Consider the following 16,963-nt stretch of genomic DNA (forward strand, 5'->3'; position numbering starts at 1 on the left):
CAATTTATCTTCTTAAAATCTGATTTTAAACCTAACCTTAACCACACTGCTAACATTATGCCTAACCCTAAATTAAAATAAAAAAGTAAATGTTTTTTTTCCATGAATTTTTACGAAATAGCCTATTTTGACTTTGTGGCTGTTGTAACTAGTGACAACAGTTTTGACAGGGGGGTATTTTTTGACGTAGCTAGATATCTAGCCTGGCTTGCTAAAGTTTGGAGTTGAGGCGCAGTTTGTAATTTTTATTCAGAAAATGATCCTGTGTGTAGTTACAGATTTCCACAGTATGAGCAACGTTCGGTTTTCGGCTACACGGGGGAGCACTTCAGGCGGACCTGATAAGGTCGACATGTCTTTAGGTAAAGCTGCTCGCGACACTGTTTTGATGTGGTTGGGTCACCAGAAGCTCGAGCTTGGTTGTTGTAGCTAGCTTGCCATTTTGCTAAATGTTCGCACGTAAGGGATCATAATATACATCGCTATATAGCTAACTACATGCATTTATTTTAGATACATTACACTGTCTATTTGAAACTCCAAAAGCCCTTACTACTTAACTACTACTCTTGGCGACTTTGTATGTTAACCGCGTTCATTTAATGCGACCAAGCAAGCTAGCCACTACTAGTCAGCTAACGAACAACAAGCATAACTTGTTGTAATGCAGGTCTATTGTATTGGCCCATCCAAACGTCAGCGAGAATGATGAATGTAGTTAGTTAATGTACAAATTCAGCCAAGACTTCCAAGAGCCAGACAAGCTTGCATTCATAAGCATGGCATACATACATTGACTGAAAAATAGCTCACTGACAAGTCAACTTATTGTTTTGTTCATCTGACTATCCTAGATGATATCATTCGTTTGAACAAGAAAGAGCAACAAGCAAAGAGGCCGGGCATGGGGAACAGCAGGCCACTACAGAAGGGGAAGGGCTTTGTCCAAGAGAGCTAGGGCCAGGGGACAGACCCAAAGAGGTGTGTACAGTAGCTTTGTTTGTGGTGCTCATCACTGCAGCTGGTTCTCTATTGTTGAATAGCTTCATCTAATCATATAATAATAATAATAATAATATGCCATTTAGCAGACGCTTTTATCCAAAGCGACTTACAGTCATGCGTGCATACATTTTTGTGTATGGGTGGTCCCGGGGATCGAACCCACTACCTTGGCGTTACAAGCGCCGTGCTCTACCAGCTGAGCTACAGAGGACCACATGCCTGGGATATTTGAAATGGCAGACATTCTTAGCTCCACTTAAAATGCCAATTAACTATTCTCCACATGAATAAGAAGCTGTGTCATTTCCAGGAGGTGGTGTACCAAGAGGGGGGATAATGAAAGCGGGTGTTGGAAGAGCCCGGAAGATTACCCCTCTGGATGGTCGACGCTGGGGTCAAGGGGTCATCACTGGACTGGCAGCCCGGAAGACTGCAGCGCTACAGAAAGGCATCAGTCCGCTGAACCGACTTGCTATCAACCAGGTACTAAGGGCTCATACATCTGGGACATTTTCATTAGGGCACGCTGTAGCAAAACGTGCATCAGAAAACCAAAATGAGCATCCCTGAGTTTAGATAATACCTCACTGTTTCACTCAGTTTCTAACTGTTTTCCTCTGTTTCATGCCTAGTTAACATGACCCTTGTTGGGATCAAAGAGGAGAGAGTTAGTTTTCAAAGAAGACCTTGCTCCTCTGTTCACTATCTCTATTTACTTTTTCTCTCTCAGAAGTTACGCCCCTTCAACAACCAATCACTGCCTTTTATCCAACCAGCACAATACAGACAGACGCAAGGCCAGAAGAGGGCTTACAGACAGACAGACGTACAGAGAGGCGCCAACTCGACGAGACCCTTTCAGCTGCGGAGACTGTGAGGAAATAACATTTGGAGCATTTACTCCTGGATGACTACCAGGAACCTACCAGGTACAACCCTAAATCCGTAAACATGGGTACCCTCATAGATATCATCCTGACTAACTTACCCTCTAAATACACCTCCGCTGTCTTCAACCAGGATCTCAGCGATCACTGCCTTATTGCCTGCGTCCGTAACGGGTCCGCGGTCAAACGACCACCCCTCATCACTGTCAAACGCTCCCTAAAACACTTTAGCGAGCAGGCCTTCCTAATTGACCTGGCCCAGGTATCCTGGATGGATATAGATCTCATTCCGTCAGTAGAGGATGCCTGGTTGTTCTTTACAAGTAATTTCAAATTAACTTAAATAAACATGCCCCATTCAAAAAATACAGAACTAAGAACAGATATAGCCCCTGGTTCTCCTCAGACTTGACTGCCCTTGACCAGCACAAAAACATCCTGTGGCGTACTGCATTAGCATCAAATAGCCCCCGCGATATGCAACTTTTCAGGGAAGTTAGGAACCAATATACACAAGCAGTCAGGAAAGCAAAGGCTAACTTTTTCAAACAGAAATTTGCATCCTGTAGCACTAACTCCAAAAAGTTTTGGGACACTGTAAAGTCCATGGAGAATAAGAGCACTTCCTCCCAGCTGCCCACTGCACTGAGGCTAGGAAACACTATCACCACCGATAAATCTACAATAATCGAGAATTTCAACAAGCATTTTGCTACAACTTGCCCATGCTCCCCCCCGCTTCTCCTTCACACAAATTCAGACAGCTGATGTTCTGAAAGAGCTGCAAAATCTGGACCCCTACAAATCAGCTGGGCTAGACAATCTGGACCCTTTCTTTCTAAAACTAGCCGCCGAAATTGTCGCAACCCCTATTACTAGCCTGTTCAACCTCTCTTTCGTAACGTCTTGAGATTCCCAGAGATTGGAAAGCTGCCGCGGTCATCCCCCTCTTCAAAGGGGGTGACACTCTAGATCCAAACTGTTACAGACCTATATCCATCCTGCTCTGCCTTTCGAAAGTATTTGAAAGCCAAGTTAACAAACAGATCACCGACCATTTCGAATCCCACCGTACCTTCTCCGCTATGCAATCCGGTTTCCGAGCTGGTCATGGGTGCACTTCAGCCACGCTCAAGGTCCTAAACGATATTATAACCGCGATCGATAATAGACAGTACTGTGCGGCCGTCTTCATCGACCTGGCCAAGGCTTTCGACTCTGTCAACCACCGCAATCTTATTGGCAGACTAAATAGCCTTGGTTTCTCAAATGACTGCCTCGCCTGGTTCACCAACTACTTCTCAGATAGAGTTCAATGTGTCAAATCGGAGAGCCTGTTGTCTGGACCTATGGCAGTCTCTATGGGGGTGCCACAGGGTTCAATTCTTGGGCCGACTCTTTTCTCCGTGTATATCAATGATGTCGCTCTTGCTGCTGGTGACTCTCAGATCCACCTCTACGTAGACGACACCATTTTGTATACATCTGGCCCTTCATTGGACACTGTGTTAACAAACCTCCAAACGAGCTTCAATGCCATACAACACTCCTTCAGTAGCCTCCAACTGCTCTTAAACACTAGTAAAACTAAATGCATGCTCTTCAATCGAACGCTGCTGGCACCCGCCCACCCGACTAGAATCACTACTCTCGACGGGTCTGACCTAGAGTATGTGGACAACTACAAATACCTAGGTGTCTGGTTAGACTGTAAACTCTCCTTCCAGACTCACATTAAGAATCTCCAATCCAAAGTTAAATCTAGAATCGGCTTCCTATTTCGCAACAAAGCCTCCTTCACTCATGCTGCCAAACATGCCCTCGTAAAACTGACTATCCTACTGATCTTTGACTTCGGTGATGTCATTTACAAAATAGCCTCCAACACTCTACTCAGCAAATTGGATGTAGTCTATCACAGTGCCATCCGTTTTGTCTCCAAAGCCCCATACACTACCCACCACTGTGACCTGTACGCTCTTGTTGGCTGGTCCTCACTACATGTTCGTCGTCAAACCCACTGGCTCCAGGCCATCTATAAATCACTGCTAGGCAAATCCCTGCCTTATCTTAGCTCATTGGTCACCATAGCAGCACCCACCCGTAGTCTGCGCTCCAGCAGGTATATCTCACTGGTCATCCCCAAAGCCAACACCTCCTTTGGCCGCCATTCCTTCCAGTTCTCTGCTGCCAATGACTGGAACGAATTGCAAAAATCTCTGAAGCTGGAGACTATTAGCTCCCTCACTAACTTTAAGCATCAGTTGTCAGAGCACCTTACCAATCACTGCACCTGTACACAGCCCATCTGAAATTAGCCCACCCAACTACCTCATCCCTATATTGTTATTTATTTTGCTCTTTTGCACCCCAGTATCTCTATTTGCACATAATCTCTTGCACATCTAGCATTCCAGTGTTAATTCTAATTGTAATTATTTTGCACTATAGCCTATTTATTGCCTTACCTACATAACTTGCTACATTTGCACACACTGTATATATACAGTGGCCAATTTCAAATGCCAGGAGTGGCTTCGTAAGAAGCATTTCAAGGTCCTGGAGTGGCCTAGCCAGTCTCCAGATCTCAACCCCATAGAAAATCTTTGGAGGGAGTTGAAAGTCTGTGTTGCCCAGCGACAGCCCCAAAACATCACTGCTCTAGAGGAGATCTGCATGGAGGAATGGGCCAAAATACCAGCAACAGTGTGTGAAAACCTTGTGAAGACTTACAGAAAACGTTTGACCTGTGTCATTGCCAACAAAGGGTATATAACAAAGTATTGAGAAACTTTTGTTATTGACCAAATACTTATTTTACACCATAATTTGCAAATAAATTCATTAAAAATCCTACAATGTGATTTTCTGGATTTTCTTTTCTCAATTTGTCTGTCATAGTTGACGTGTACCTATGATGAATTACAGGCCTCTCTCATCTTTTTAAGTGGGAGAACTTGCACAATTGGTGGCTGACTAAATACTTTTTTCCCCACTGTATTTTCTGTTGTATTTTTTTGACGTTATGTTTTTTTACCCCATATGTAACTCTGTGTTGTTGTTTTTATCGCACTGCTTTGCTTTATCTTGGCCAGGTCGCAGTTGTAAATGAGAACTTGTTCTCAACTGGCTTACCTGGTTAAATAAAGGTGAAATAAATACAAAAGATGACTCACCTCCATGGAATATCACCACGTCACACTGTCAGCTGGTCCCAATTCGCTATCTACCCCTTCTTCCCTTTGGCCCTAACCCTTGAATGTTTGCAGATATGTATGGTTTAAAGGGCCAATCAGCACTCAATTTGTTTGGATAGCAGTGAGGATTGTGATTTTTCTCAAGTACATCTGATATATATTTGAAACAGTTGAAACAATAACAAAGTGTCCTCCCTGCCACTGTTATTGGTAAACGGATGAGGGATTGGGCTGAAATGTAACCACTCTAAAATTAATACAGCTATGGATGCAAGGACTGACCATCTATGATATCAGAAGTATAGTTTTAACCATGTGTTGAGGCTATACAGTGTTTGTTTAGATTTACTTTGTTTACAAAGATTGGAGTAAAACAAGCTTATATTTTGGGCTCTGATGTGGTACGCCAGTTGAACTAAGCTCATGAGGCATTTATAAGTTATATTCTTCAAGAATCAATGGGTAAATATAATTCATTTACAAGTCCAAAAAGGGATGTAGCAACTGCAGATTTCCTCTTTAAGTAATGTGGTGGAAGCGCCATACACTGCTTATACCTATCTAGGCCTGTAATATCTGCAAATATCGAAGGGTTAACATCAAAGCAAAGGGGTAGGGAAGAAATTGGGACTGGCTCTGTCTAACACTGAGAATCACTGCAGAATTGTTCCAAGTGCTCTCCAATGACATTGCACAAACGAAGGACATCATGGAACATTTCGATCTCCATTCCTAGACCAACCGTCCATCTTGTCTTCTCCTTGTAGGCCCTTGCACCCTGTCCAAACCCAGAGAGAAGCCTGCCAGTCCACATTTCTCTTCCGCAGGGGCCTCAAGGTACGCTCTATTGGCCCGTAGGTGTCTCTGACCGTATGCAGCCTTTTTTTTTGGGGGGGGGGGGGGGCAGTGCATGGAAAGTCCTGTCTTTGTCTCACCTGTACATTCTTCCATACCGCAGGTTCAGAAGCTGCCTTTAACCTCTACACCTCCTGCCCCAGTTAGAACTCGCCAGTGAGTATTTGACCTGTGTGTGGGTGTGGAAGGTTGTGAACACATTCTGACTGTGGCCTCTTGACAGACCACATTCCACTGTATAATATAGAGCACCCTCATCATTCTTGAAGACTATACACATCAAACCTTTGCTCGTCATTATCCACAAGTTGTCTAACCATATGTGTGTCTGTCTGTCCACCAGGTGGCGCACGTCAACAAACAGCAGTGGGATCCTGACCGTTTCCATCGACAACCCCACTACCATGACACCGCCTGAGTGAGTCACATTATGAAGCCACACATACCACTATATGAACAGAGGCTGATTGAATACATAGGGCCAGTAGTTACCATACCATAGAACCTGATCATAACTAAGGACCAGAGTTGTTCCTGGTCAGTTCAAGTGGTATGAGGGTGGCAGGTAGTTAAGAGCGTTGGACCATTAACTGAAAGGTAGCTGGTTCAAATCCCCGAGCTGACTAGGTGAAAAATCTGTATGTGCCATTGAGCAAAGCACTTAACCTTAATTGCTCCTGAAAGTCGCTCTGGGTAAGAGCGTCAGCTAAATGACGACAACATTTAAATACTCCTGGCCCTATATATACACAGTTGTGACCAAATATATTGGCACCCTTGGACTTTTCTTACATAATTCCTTGTTTCTTCTAAAATAAGTTGAAAAAATACAATTGGTCTCCACACCTTGTTATTGGATTTTCGACATTGCGGAACCAATTTTATTTTTGTAAACTTAAGTTTACCATTTTAAGTTAGAAAATAAAGACATTGCATGGACACAATTATTGGCACCCCGTGAGCTAGTACTTGGTTGCACAGCCTTTGGCCAAGATACACTATATATACACAAAAGTATGTGAACACCCCTTCAAATGAGTGAATTCGGCTATTTCAGCCACACCCGTTACTGATAGGTGTATAAAATCAAGCACACCGCCATGCAATCTCCATAGACAAACATTGGCCTTACTGAAGAGCTCAGTGACTTTCAGCGTGGCACTGTCATAGTATCGTCAGTTCGTCAAATTTCTGCCCTGCTAGAACTGCCCCGGTCAACTGTAAGTGTTGTTATTGTGAAGTGGAAACATCTAGGAGCAACAGCGGCTCAGCCGCGAAGTGGTAGGCCACACAAGCTCACAGAACGGGACCTCCGAGTGTTGAAGCGTGTAGCGCAAAAACATTGTCTGTCCTCGGTTGCAACACTCACTACCGAGTTCCAAACTTCCTCTGGAAGCAACGTCAGCACAAGAAGTGTTCGTCGGGAGCTTCATGAAATGGGTTTCCATGGCCGAGCAGCCGCACACAAGCCTAAGATCACCACGCGCAATGCCAAGCAACGGCTGGAGTGGTGTAAAGCTTGCCGCCATTGGATTCTGGAGCAGTGGAAACTCGTTCTCTGGAGTGATGAATCACGCTTTACCATCTGGCAGTCCAACGGACAAATCTGGGTTTGGCGGATGCCAGGAGAACGCTACCTGCCCCAATGCATAGTACCAACTGTAAAGTTTGGTGGAGGAGGAATAATGGTCTGGGACTGTTTTTCACGGTTTGAGCTAGGCCCCTTAGTTCCAGTGGCTGAATGGAAGCAAGTCCCCGCAGCAATGTTCCAACATCTAGTGGAACATCTTTGGACAGTGGATTGAACATTGCACTCCAAAACACCATGATAATCAGCTGTTTTCATGATGTCTTGAACACATTGAAGGCCCCCAGTACCAGAGGCAGCAAAGCAACCCCACAGTATTATCAAACCTCTCCCATGTTTTGATTGTAGGCAGGGTGTTCTTTTCTTTAAATTCTTAATTTTGTCGTCAGTCAACACAGTGCTGATCTGCATTGCCAAAGCACTATCATTTTGTTTCATTGGTCTACAGAACATTCCCCCCAGGATTTAGGCTTGTTAGGTGGGTCTTTGAGAAGTTCAATCAGGCTTTCTTGTCTCTTTCAGTAGTGAGGTCTTCCTATGTTTACCAACAATCAAATTAAGCAGGGTTGCTTTGCTGCCTCTGGTACTGGGAGGCCTTGAATGTGTGCAAGACATCATGAAAACAGCAGATTATCATGGTGTTTTGTAGTGCAATGTTCAACCCACTGTCCAAAAACTGCATCTGTTGAAGGTTGTGGAACTTCCAGCAGGAAAACAATCCCAAACAAACGTCAAAAGCACCCTGGAATGGTTCAAGAAGAAAAGCTGGACTGTTCTGGAGGGGCCAGTGAAGAGTTCTGATCTGAATCACATCCATAACCTATGGCAAGCGCTGACAACTGCAGTTGGTGGAGGGCACTCCTCAAACATTATTAGAGCAGTTTGCTGCTGAAAAGTTAGCCAAATTGCCAGTAGGAAGGTGCAGCAAGCTCATTAATGGCTACAAGAAGCGTTTGTCTGCAGTTCTTGTCCAAAGGCTGTGCTACCAAGTACTAGCTCCGGGGTGCCAATAATTGTGTCCATTTGTCTTTTATTTTCTAAACTTATATTTACAAAAATACAATTGGTTCTGCAATTTAGAAAATCAAATAACAAGGTTCGGGGAACAAACATTATTTTCCAATGTCAACATATTTTAGAATATATAGGGAATTATTTAAGAAAAGTGCATGAGTGCCAATATATCTTCAGCAACTGTACATAACCACTCGCCATATTTTCTTCTCTGTTCCCCCAGGCCACCCTGTGCTTGGCCCCTGCACCCCCCGGCCCCCACCAGCTCTGCCCCAGTCAAGATGGAGGTAGAAGAGGAGAAGAAATCGGAACCGCCTAAAGGAGTCCCCTTGCAGTTTGACATCAACAGCGTGGGGAAACCGGTGAGAATAAGATACAAACTGATATTTTGACACATTTTTGGCAAAAGAGCTGATCTGATTAGGTAAAAGATCAGAATTAGGCTGCCTGTGTAAACGTACCCCAAGTTGTTTCTGATCTTGTCCTCATGAGCCTCAGTGTACAAAAACATTAGCAACACCTGCTCTTTCTATGACAGACTGACCAGGTGACAGCGATGATCCCTTATTGATGTCACCTGTTAAATCCACTTCAATCAGTATAGATGAAGGGGAGGAGACAGGTTAGAGAAGGAATTTTAAGCCTTGAGACATAGATTGTGTATGTGTGCCATTCAGAGGGTGAATGGGCAAGACAAAAGATTTAAGTGCATTTTGAATGGGGTATGGTAGTAGGTGCCAGGTGCACTGGTTTGTGTCAAGAACTGCAACGCTGCTGGGTTTTTAATGCTCAACAGTTTCCCATGTGTATCAAGAATGGTCCACCACCCAAAGGAAATCCAGCCAACTTGACACAACTGTGGGAAGCATTGGAGTCAATATGGGCCAGCATCCCTGTGGAACGCTTTCGACATCTTGTGGAGTCCATGCCCCAACAAATTGAGGCCGTTCTGAGGACAAAAGTGGGTGCAACTCAATATTAGGAAGGTGTTCCTAATGTTTTGGACACTCCGTGTAAATGTTAGGAATGGTTGTTTGAAGTACCGTATTTTCTGCACTATAAGGCGCACTTAAAAGCCTTTAATTTTCTCAAAAAACGACAGTGCGCCTTATAATCCGGAGCGCCTTATATATGGATCAATTGGTTAATTGGTTGATCCATACTGGTTGTACACGGTGCTCAAGGTGCTCTGTCAAAATGTTTCAGTATGAAAAACCAATAAAAACAATTTAATAATAATGAAATGTTTCAGTACGACTTTGATATTCCCGTGAACCGCACTGTGGAGAAAACGGGGACCAGTACGGTGTCTGTACTCACCACAGGGAATGAGAAGTCATCCTTCACTGTAGTTCTCGCCTGCCAGGCTAATGGCCAGAAACTTCCACCCATGGTTATTTTCAAGAGGAAGACCTTGCCAAAAGAAAACTTTCCAGCCGGCGTCGTCATCAAAGCTAGCCCGAAGGGATGGATAGATGAGGAAAAGATGAGTGAGTGGCTGAGAGAAATTTACGTCAAGAGACCGGGTGGCTTTTTCCACACAGCTCCGTCCCTATTGATCTACGACTCCATGCGCGCCCATATCACCGATGCTGTCAAAAAACAAGTGAAGCAAACTAATTCGGAGCTTGCCGTCATTCCGGGTGGATTAACTAAAGAACTCCAGCCACTAGATATTGGTGTCAACAGGGCGTTCAAAGCTAGACTGCGAGCTGCGTGGGAGCAGTGGATGACAGAAGGCGAACACACGTTCACCAAGACGGGGAGACAGCGCCGGGCGACTTACGCCACTATCTGCCAATGGATCGTGGATGCCTGGGCTGATATATCAGTCTCAACTGTGGTCCAAGCTTTCACGAAGGCAGGAATAATCTCTGAACTGCCAGGCAACAGCAGCGACACTGACTCGGATAATGACGAGAGGGAGCCGGGCAGGTTGGATGCCGTAGTCGCCCAACTGTTCAATTCGGACACTGAAGAAGAAGAATTTGAGGGATTCGTGGACGGGAATGAACTGAAAAGTGAGCTTTACGTTTGATTTAGTGGTATCAGACTGTTTCTTTTTACTACGTGTTTACTGAATCAGGGAAAAGTTCCCCTCCACATTTGGGAGAAGAGTGAGCAAGGCTGGGAGATATTGTTAATATGCACATTAACGTTTGAACAATGTTACCATGGGAGTGAACGGAGTTGTCAGAACGCTTAATAAAGTTTGACTTTATTTTGTTGACATTCCCTTTAGCACAGCTCCATCTAGTGGATGCATAACGCAACCCCAGTCAAACGTTTGACTGCAGTATCTTCTATTCTATGCGCCTTATAATCCGGTGCGCCCTATATATGAAAACAGTTCTAAAATAGGCCATTCATTGAAGGTGCGCCTTAGAATCCGGTGCGCCTTATAGTGCGGAAAATACGGTAAATAGTCTAACTCCCCCTAGTGGTTCAAAATCTAAGTTTCCCCCCTGTGAATTGGTGAATAGTGTCATGTTCATTAGGGCACGCTGTAGCAAAAAGGTTTCAAAAACGTCCAAAATTAACATAAACGTATTGAACAAATTCAGATCGTGCCTCCCTGCTTCGGTCAGTTTGCTTCCATTTTGTTTCTAGCACAATTGGCCCAGCGTCGTCCAGGGTAGGGGAGGGAATGGCCGGCAGGGATGTAGCTCAGTTGGTAGAGCATGGCGTTTGCAACGCCAGGCTTGTGGGTTTGATTCCCATGGGGGGCCAGTATGAAAAATTCAAAAATAATGTATGCACTCACTAACTGTAAGTCGCTCTGGATAAGAGCATCTGCTAAATGACTAAAATGTAAAATGTAGTGAACTGGACCCAGTTATACTGTATGTACACCATTATATGTAAATATATATTTATATTCTGGTCTCTGACATTGTTCGTTTTGATATTTCTTTATTTTTCTGAATGGTGTATTTTTTATTATTATTATTGCTAGGTATTACTGCCCTGCTGAAGCTAGACACACGCATTTCGCTGCACCTGCGATAACATCTGTGCACGCGACCAATGCACTTTTATTTTGTGTGAAGTGAATTGGATGTTTTTCTGACAAGCGTTCTCTCTCTCCCAACTGTTGTCACAGCAGACTGCGATGACTTTGAATGAGCGATTCCGCATCCTGAAAGACGAGCGAGTCACCACTGCGCAGACCAGCAAAGGCAGCCGATTCGTCACTGTGGGTTAAGACAATGATATGAAGGCTAGAAGAGTATGGAGGACTAAAAGTGCCACAATTAAATAAATAAATACACCATTAAATAATTACTTAAATGTGTCATTAATTAATTAAAATTAGAATTAAATACATAAATGTGTTATTAAATGTGTCATTAATTAATTCAAATACCGATTCATTTTACGTAAAATACATATATAATAATTTCACTATTTACATTTACATTTCATGGTCCTGCGTTGGAGTGCTTCCTGAATTACTTAAAACTGTCAAACTGACCCATCAAAAGTTGGTAGGCGGAACCTAACGCCTGATTGGTTACCCTCTGCATCAAGCCAAGACAAATCAATTCCGGATAATGTCAGCAGGTCCTGCTTCTACATCCTCTGCTAAGTTTAAAATGTCTCTAACCAACTCCCTGGAAAGTTCACTGAGATCCTCCATTGTCTCTATCCAGGTTGGCCTACTCTACTTCAGACCAAAGCAATGGATCAGACTAGATTCGCGTTAGCCCCGCCCACTGACTTTGATGGGTCAGTTTGACAGTTTTAAGTAATTCATGAATCACTGCAATGCAGGATCATGAAATGTAAATGTAAATAGTGAAATAATTATATATGTATTTTACATAAAATGAATCGGTATTTGAATTAATTAATGATACATTTAATTACACATTTATGTATTTAATTCTAATTTTAATTAATTAATGACACATTTAAGTAATTATTTAATGGTGTATTTATTTATTTAATTGTGGCACTTTTAGTCCTCCATAGAAGAGAAGGGGGGAATCCCCAAAACCTTTGTGTCCCAGACAGACACGCACACTGACCCCCACCTATCTGATGAGATTGAACCGTTTAAAAGGCTCATGAGCTGATCGGAAGCTGATCTTCCTGAGTGACGTTCCCTATGTAGCAGACTTGGGGAGAAAGAGAAACACAAAAGTATATGACAACTATACAGGTGCAATTATCATGGAAGATAGACAATGTTTGTTTTTGTACCACTATAGGACCCTATATCAATATCGTTAACATTGTACTCAGCTGTCGGTGTTCAGGAGCTTCAACATTTTGTCAAGACGATAAGGAAAATACTTTCTCTCAAAGGAGTGTGGGTCTGCGGTAGTTGTACTGAAGACCATTTGGAAGAATGTTTTTCAATAGGGAGGTTGCTTTGTGCCAGTAATGAAGGGTTTTGTTTAGTGTACGTTTTTAAAAATGCTGTTTTTGTTTTAGAATGTTTCAAAGAAATGTGGCACATTGTTTCCCGCTCGATGTTGAAACATGTAGCGTTCAAGTATTTTTGCCCAACACAACCCTTAACCACAGTTCACGACACCTAGACACCAGAGGAGGCTGGTGGGAGGAGCTATAGGAGGACAGGGTCATTGTAATGGCTGGAATGGAATAAATGGAACCTATCGAACATATGGAAACCACATTAATGCCATTCCATCCATTAAAAATGAGCCCCGTCCTCCTATAGCTCGTCCCACCAGCCTCCTATAGCTCCTCCTACTTCGGGATCGCAGTGGCATGAAAAGTGTTTCCCGTTTGACAACAGCTGAGTGGATGCCCTGTACCAAAATTAAGGAATAGTGGGAATCATTGCGCATTGATGACGCATTCTCAGTAGGATGCCTAGTATGCTGATATGTTGCTTTCTGCATTCATTTTTACTAAACCGTAGGCATACGTTCTTAATAGTATGTTGTACGATTAGTTGTTGAATAAATCCCTAATTAACGTACAAGGCTTTAAAAAAGTATTTGTGCGTAATCACGGTAGGCCTGCAGAGTATACCCAGTGTTAAATATATACAATATATTCATTAGGAAAACAATTATACGACTATCTTGTCTGTACCTGCACGGATGCTGTTGCGCTAAGCTAGTCACCTGATATTTGCTACCCAGTTTATTATTTTAGGAGAGTAGTAGCCTATCGATTGTCTCTCTAATATTTGTCATCTGGTGTATTTGCTTCAGTCTCAATTGTTTAATCGAAGTTTTCGCTGCCAGCTCCTGATATCAGTGCATAGAAACTACACTGTCCTGAATTAGCCTAGAGCCCAGCTATAACCTGTCCCGAGCTTGTTTTCCTTGGCTAAACTAGCTGGACTATGCTAGTTTTCGTCCTCATTGTCAAACTTCATAAATACTGCACCCTCAACATCAAAACTCCTTTGCTAGTTATACAATCATGTAACTAAGAAATTCGCTGGAAAGAAACTTAAATAATGTATTGTTTTGTTAAATAGTCATGACTGGTTCGCGCAATCTGTCGTAACGATGTCCTTCCCCCTCATTGCTACTTAACGCAATATAATTTCTACTTCGTTCCCATGGTGCCCTTATGGCAGCCTAGGGTGATTTGCTCTGCTGTTTTTATTGAAATGTATTGTTTTAAGTGTTATGTGCATTGTTTTTGATTAACCTTTTTGTTTTTGGGTAGCTAGCTAATTTTCCCCCAACATCGTACACCCCCTAACCTCGGACACTCTAGCGGTTGATGGACTAAATCACCTCGAGCTCAACATTTAAATGGACTGGGAAAAAACTGTACCTTTTGCGACTAACGACACCCTTCTAGCTAGCTGACCACCGATTTTCAGTGCAATTTATGTAAATTCGGTTAGGTTTTGAGTGTTTTCAAAAAAGTTATATATGTACACATTTTGTGGAACACGCTGCATATTGAAAAATTCGACTGCGCGACAGACCACACATTTAATAGCCACATTTTTACCTCTGAAATATAGCTAATGGATTTTCTAATGTTGCTAGCTTAGTTGCTAAATGTTGATAGAACTGCTAAGAAAGCAAAAAGAAAAGAAAATGTAAGCGTTAGATAATACATATCACGAAAACAGCTGAATGTTGTCAAGCTTTACCGTATCAAAATTGGAGTCCTCTGACCATTAACTTTTTGACACCTATCACTGTTGGCTAAGTTTCATCTTACAACAGCTACATAGACGCAGTATTTAGTCAAATTTTACAATGTATGCATCAATATTAAACTAATTGGGACACTCATTTTCATTACAGATAACAAACAAAATACGTGGGTACACTTTCAGTTAGTGAAAACTTTCATCACCTTTCAATGCCTTAGCTTTGAAATGTAAATGTTTATACATATTCAGATAGAGTTATCTTACTAAAATGTGTATAGTATGCCAAGTTATTTAGCTACATGTATTAACACCACAGCATGGAGAAGGTCAAGAGGAAGCAGTGGAGTGAGGTGGACATGTTCCATTCCATGGAGGACTGTGGGGCAGGAATGGCTATCCGCCAGGCTGCCAAGGTTAGGCATCTTTTGTTTTTAGGAGATTACCATGTGTATGTGAATTTTATCTGCTAGTAACAGTTTTATTTTCTTATCTACCAAGGTGCATGGTGTACCTGCCAGTGCCTCCCAGTGTGCAACACCTGTAGGAGCCGCCGGAGTCCACAGCTGCAGAAGAAGGCCACGCGCCTACTCTACCGGCCACACCATCGTCGGCCCCTCAACCCCACCATTACAAACACCAGCTCCTCCAAGCCATCGTCTGCAGTTTTGTCCACCAATCCCCCCCCTGTCTGTCACCACCAACACGACCTCCTCTGGACAAACTGCCTCCTCCGTCTCCCCTGGTCACACCACCATAGCAGCCTCATCTGATGTCCCTGCCCCCTGTAATTTGAATACCGCCAACAGCAATGTAAAAATAAAAAATCTCTCTTTACATATCTACAGTACATAGCACCAGCCCTCAAGTCATCTCCACCTCCTCCAAAACCTCTGCAGCTTCCTCCAGAGGTATTGATGTAAAAAAAAGTTGAAAAGGGTTTTCATGAAACATGCTCTGTCTAACACTACTTTTTCTCAAACTGCAGCACAGAAAAGGAAGAGAAAAGCTCCACCGGTCACATCTGTCACGCCACCACTCTCAGGTACTTCATCTGTTTTTCTCTCTCTCTCAGTTGTATCAATTACTATTGTTGTTGAAGAACTTCTACATTTTGCAAAACCATATTAATCCATTTTTATTATTATTTTATTTTATATAAAAGAAGACACCTGCTGTGCTCGCTACGGGGAGCATGATCCGCCTGCAAGCTCCTCTCAGGAGTGTAGATCCGAGGTGCCATGGGTGTGCTGTGACTTCTGCCAGCACTGGTTCCACTGCAGGTGTGTGCAGTGGGATCAAGAGGTAGCGGTGGAGCTGGATTTCTATTGTGATTTTTGTGACAATATAGGTCGAGATTTAATTGTTTGTTTTGTTTGTGTTCATATGAAGTTATTTATTTGTACAAAAGTCTAAAATATTATATTTATTGAACCCATCTTGTGTATTTCTTCCTTTACTTTCCAAGTGCACCTCTGCAACAAACTCCAACAGTGTTTTCATTGTTTGTCAATGCACATAACTGAAATTAAAGTTTTATTTGATGTAAATTATTAATACTCATTTTAGTATTCAACTGTTATCTATTTTTTTTTAAACATAAGATTCATCTGTAAAACAAATGAGACATTTGGTTACAACACTGAATATGTTGGTGAAGAACCATTTTTTAAGAGTCCACAGGAGGGCGCACCGGGCTACGCAATGAAAAGCTGACAGGCGAGTCATAATTTTTTACAGGAAGGCTAGCCAACTAGTCAACTATCTAGTAAACACTACGGGTACGTGGTTGGTGTCTCTTCTTTGAACAAAATAGTAAGGTGGCCAATAACAGGGGTCGTATGCCGATAATACGGGACTTATTTTTTTGCTAAACCGCTTATCAAAAAGCTGATAATAGTAGTATTTCCACTGAAATGTCAATCTTGCTAATTGCTAACCCGTTAGCTAACATTTTTACGACACCAATAATCACATAACATTGATGGCTTGATCACAAGATAACACTGTTGAAGGTAATATTTATTAAACGCTGTTGAATATGCCGATAATACGGGGTTCCACTGTAAATAAAAGTATTGATCTAATCATTTTTAACCTCAACGTTGAAATTGGACAATTCATTTTACTTTTCTGTCATCAAGTATATCTAGCCGCTTTTTCTTTTGAATACCTGAATTGAAGAGTTTCACCTATTGGTTGTGTTCGTAAATTCACTCTGGCCATCTACTCCGATTTCAGAGCACCCGTTGAATGTGGCCGGTGTCAGTAAACGTAGGCAAAAAAAAGCGTAGTTAAATTGTTGCCAGCAGCACAA

The 16,963-nt window shown here is 42.6% G+C and overlaps 1 protein-coding gene and 1 long non-coding RNA gene across 2 annotated transcripts; both read left to right on the top strand.

Annotated features, from left to right (window-relative positions):
• The first annotated feature begins 193 nt into the window (after positions 1 to 193).
• On the top strand, positions 194 to 11,770 carry LOC311147223 (UAP56-interacting factor-like). The gene is given in 10 exon segments (XM_084183868.1): positions 194 to 362; positions 855 to 948; positions 950 to 981; positions 1,316 to 1,488; positions 1,736 to 1,878; positions 5,857 to 5,926; positions 6,048 to 6,100; positions 6,288 to 6,362; positions 8,770 to 8,908; positions 11,653 to 11,770. Coding segments are annotated over 10 exon segments (984 nt in total). The 5' UTR covers positions 194 to 256; the 3' UTR covers positions 11,752 to 11,770.
• A 754-nt stretch (positions 11,771 to 12,524) lies between these two features.
• LOC311147224 lies at positions 12,525 to 16,080 on the top strand. Its single transcript, XR_014614772.1, has 4 exons — positions 12,525 to 15,062; positions 15,148 to 15,557; positions 15,635 to 15,691; positions 15,812 to 16,080. It is a non-coding gene; the product is annotated as an uncharacterized lncRNA (long non-coding RNA).
• The last annotated feature ends 883 nt before the right edge of the window (positions 16,081 to 16,963 follow it).

The sequence above is a fragment of the Coregonus lavaretus genome (genome assembly GCF_964263955.1).
Source record: "Coregonus lavaretus genome assembly, chromosome: 19".
Classification (NCBI taxonomy): Eukaryota; Metazoa; Chordata; class Actinopteri; order Salmoniformes; family Salmonidae; genus Coregonus; species Coregonus lavaretus.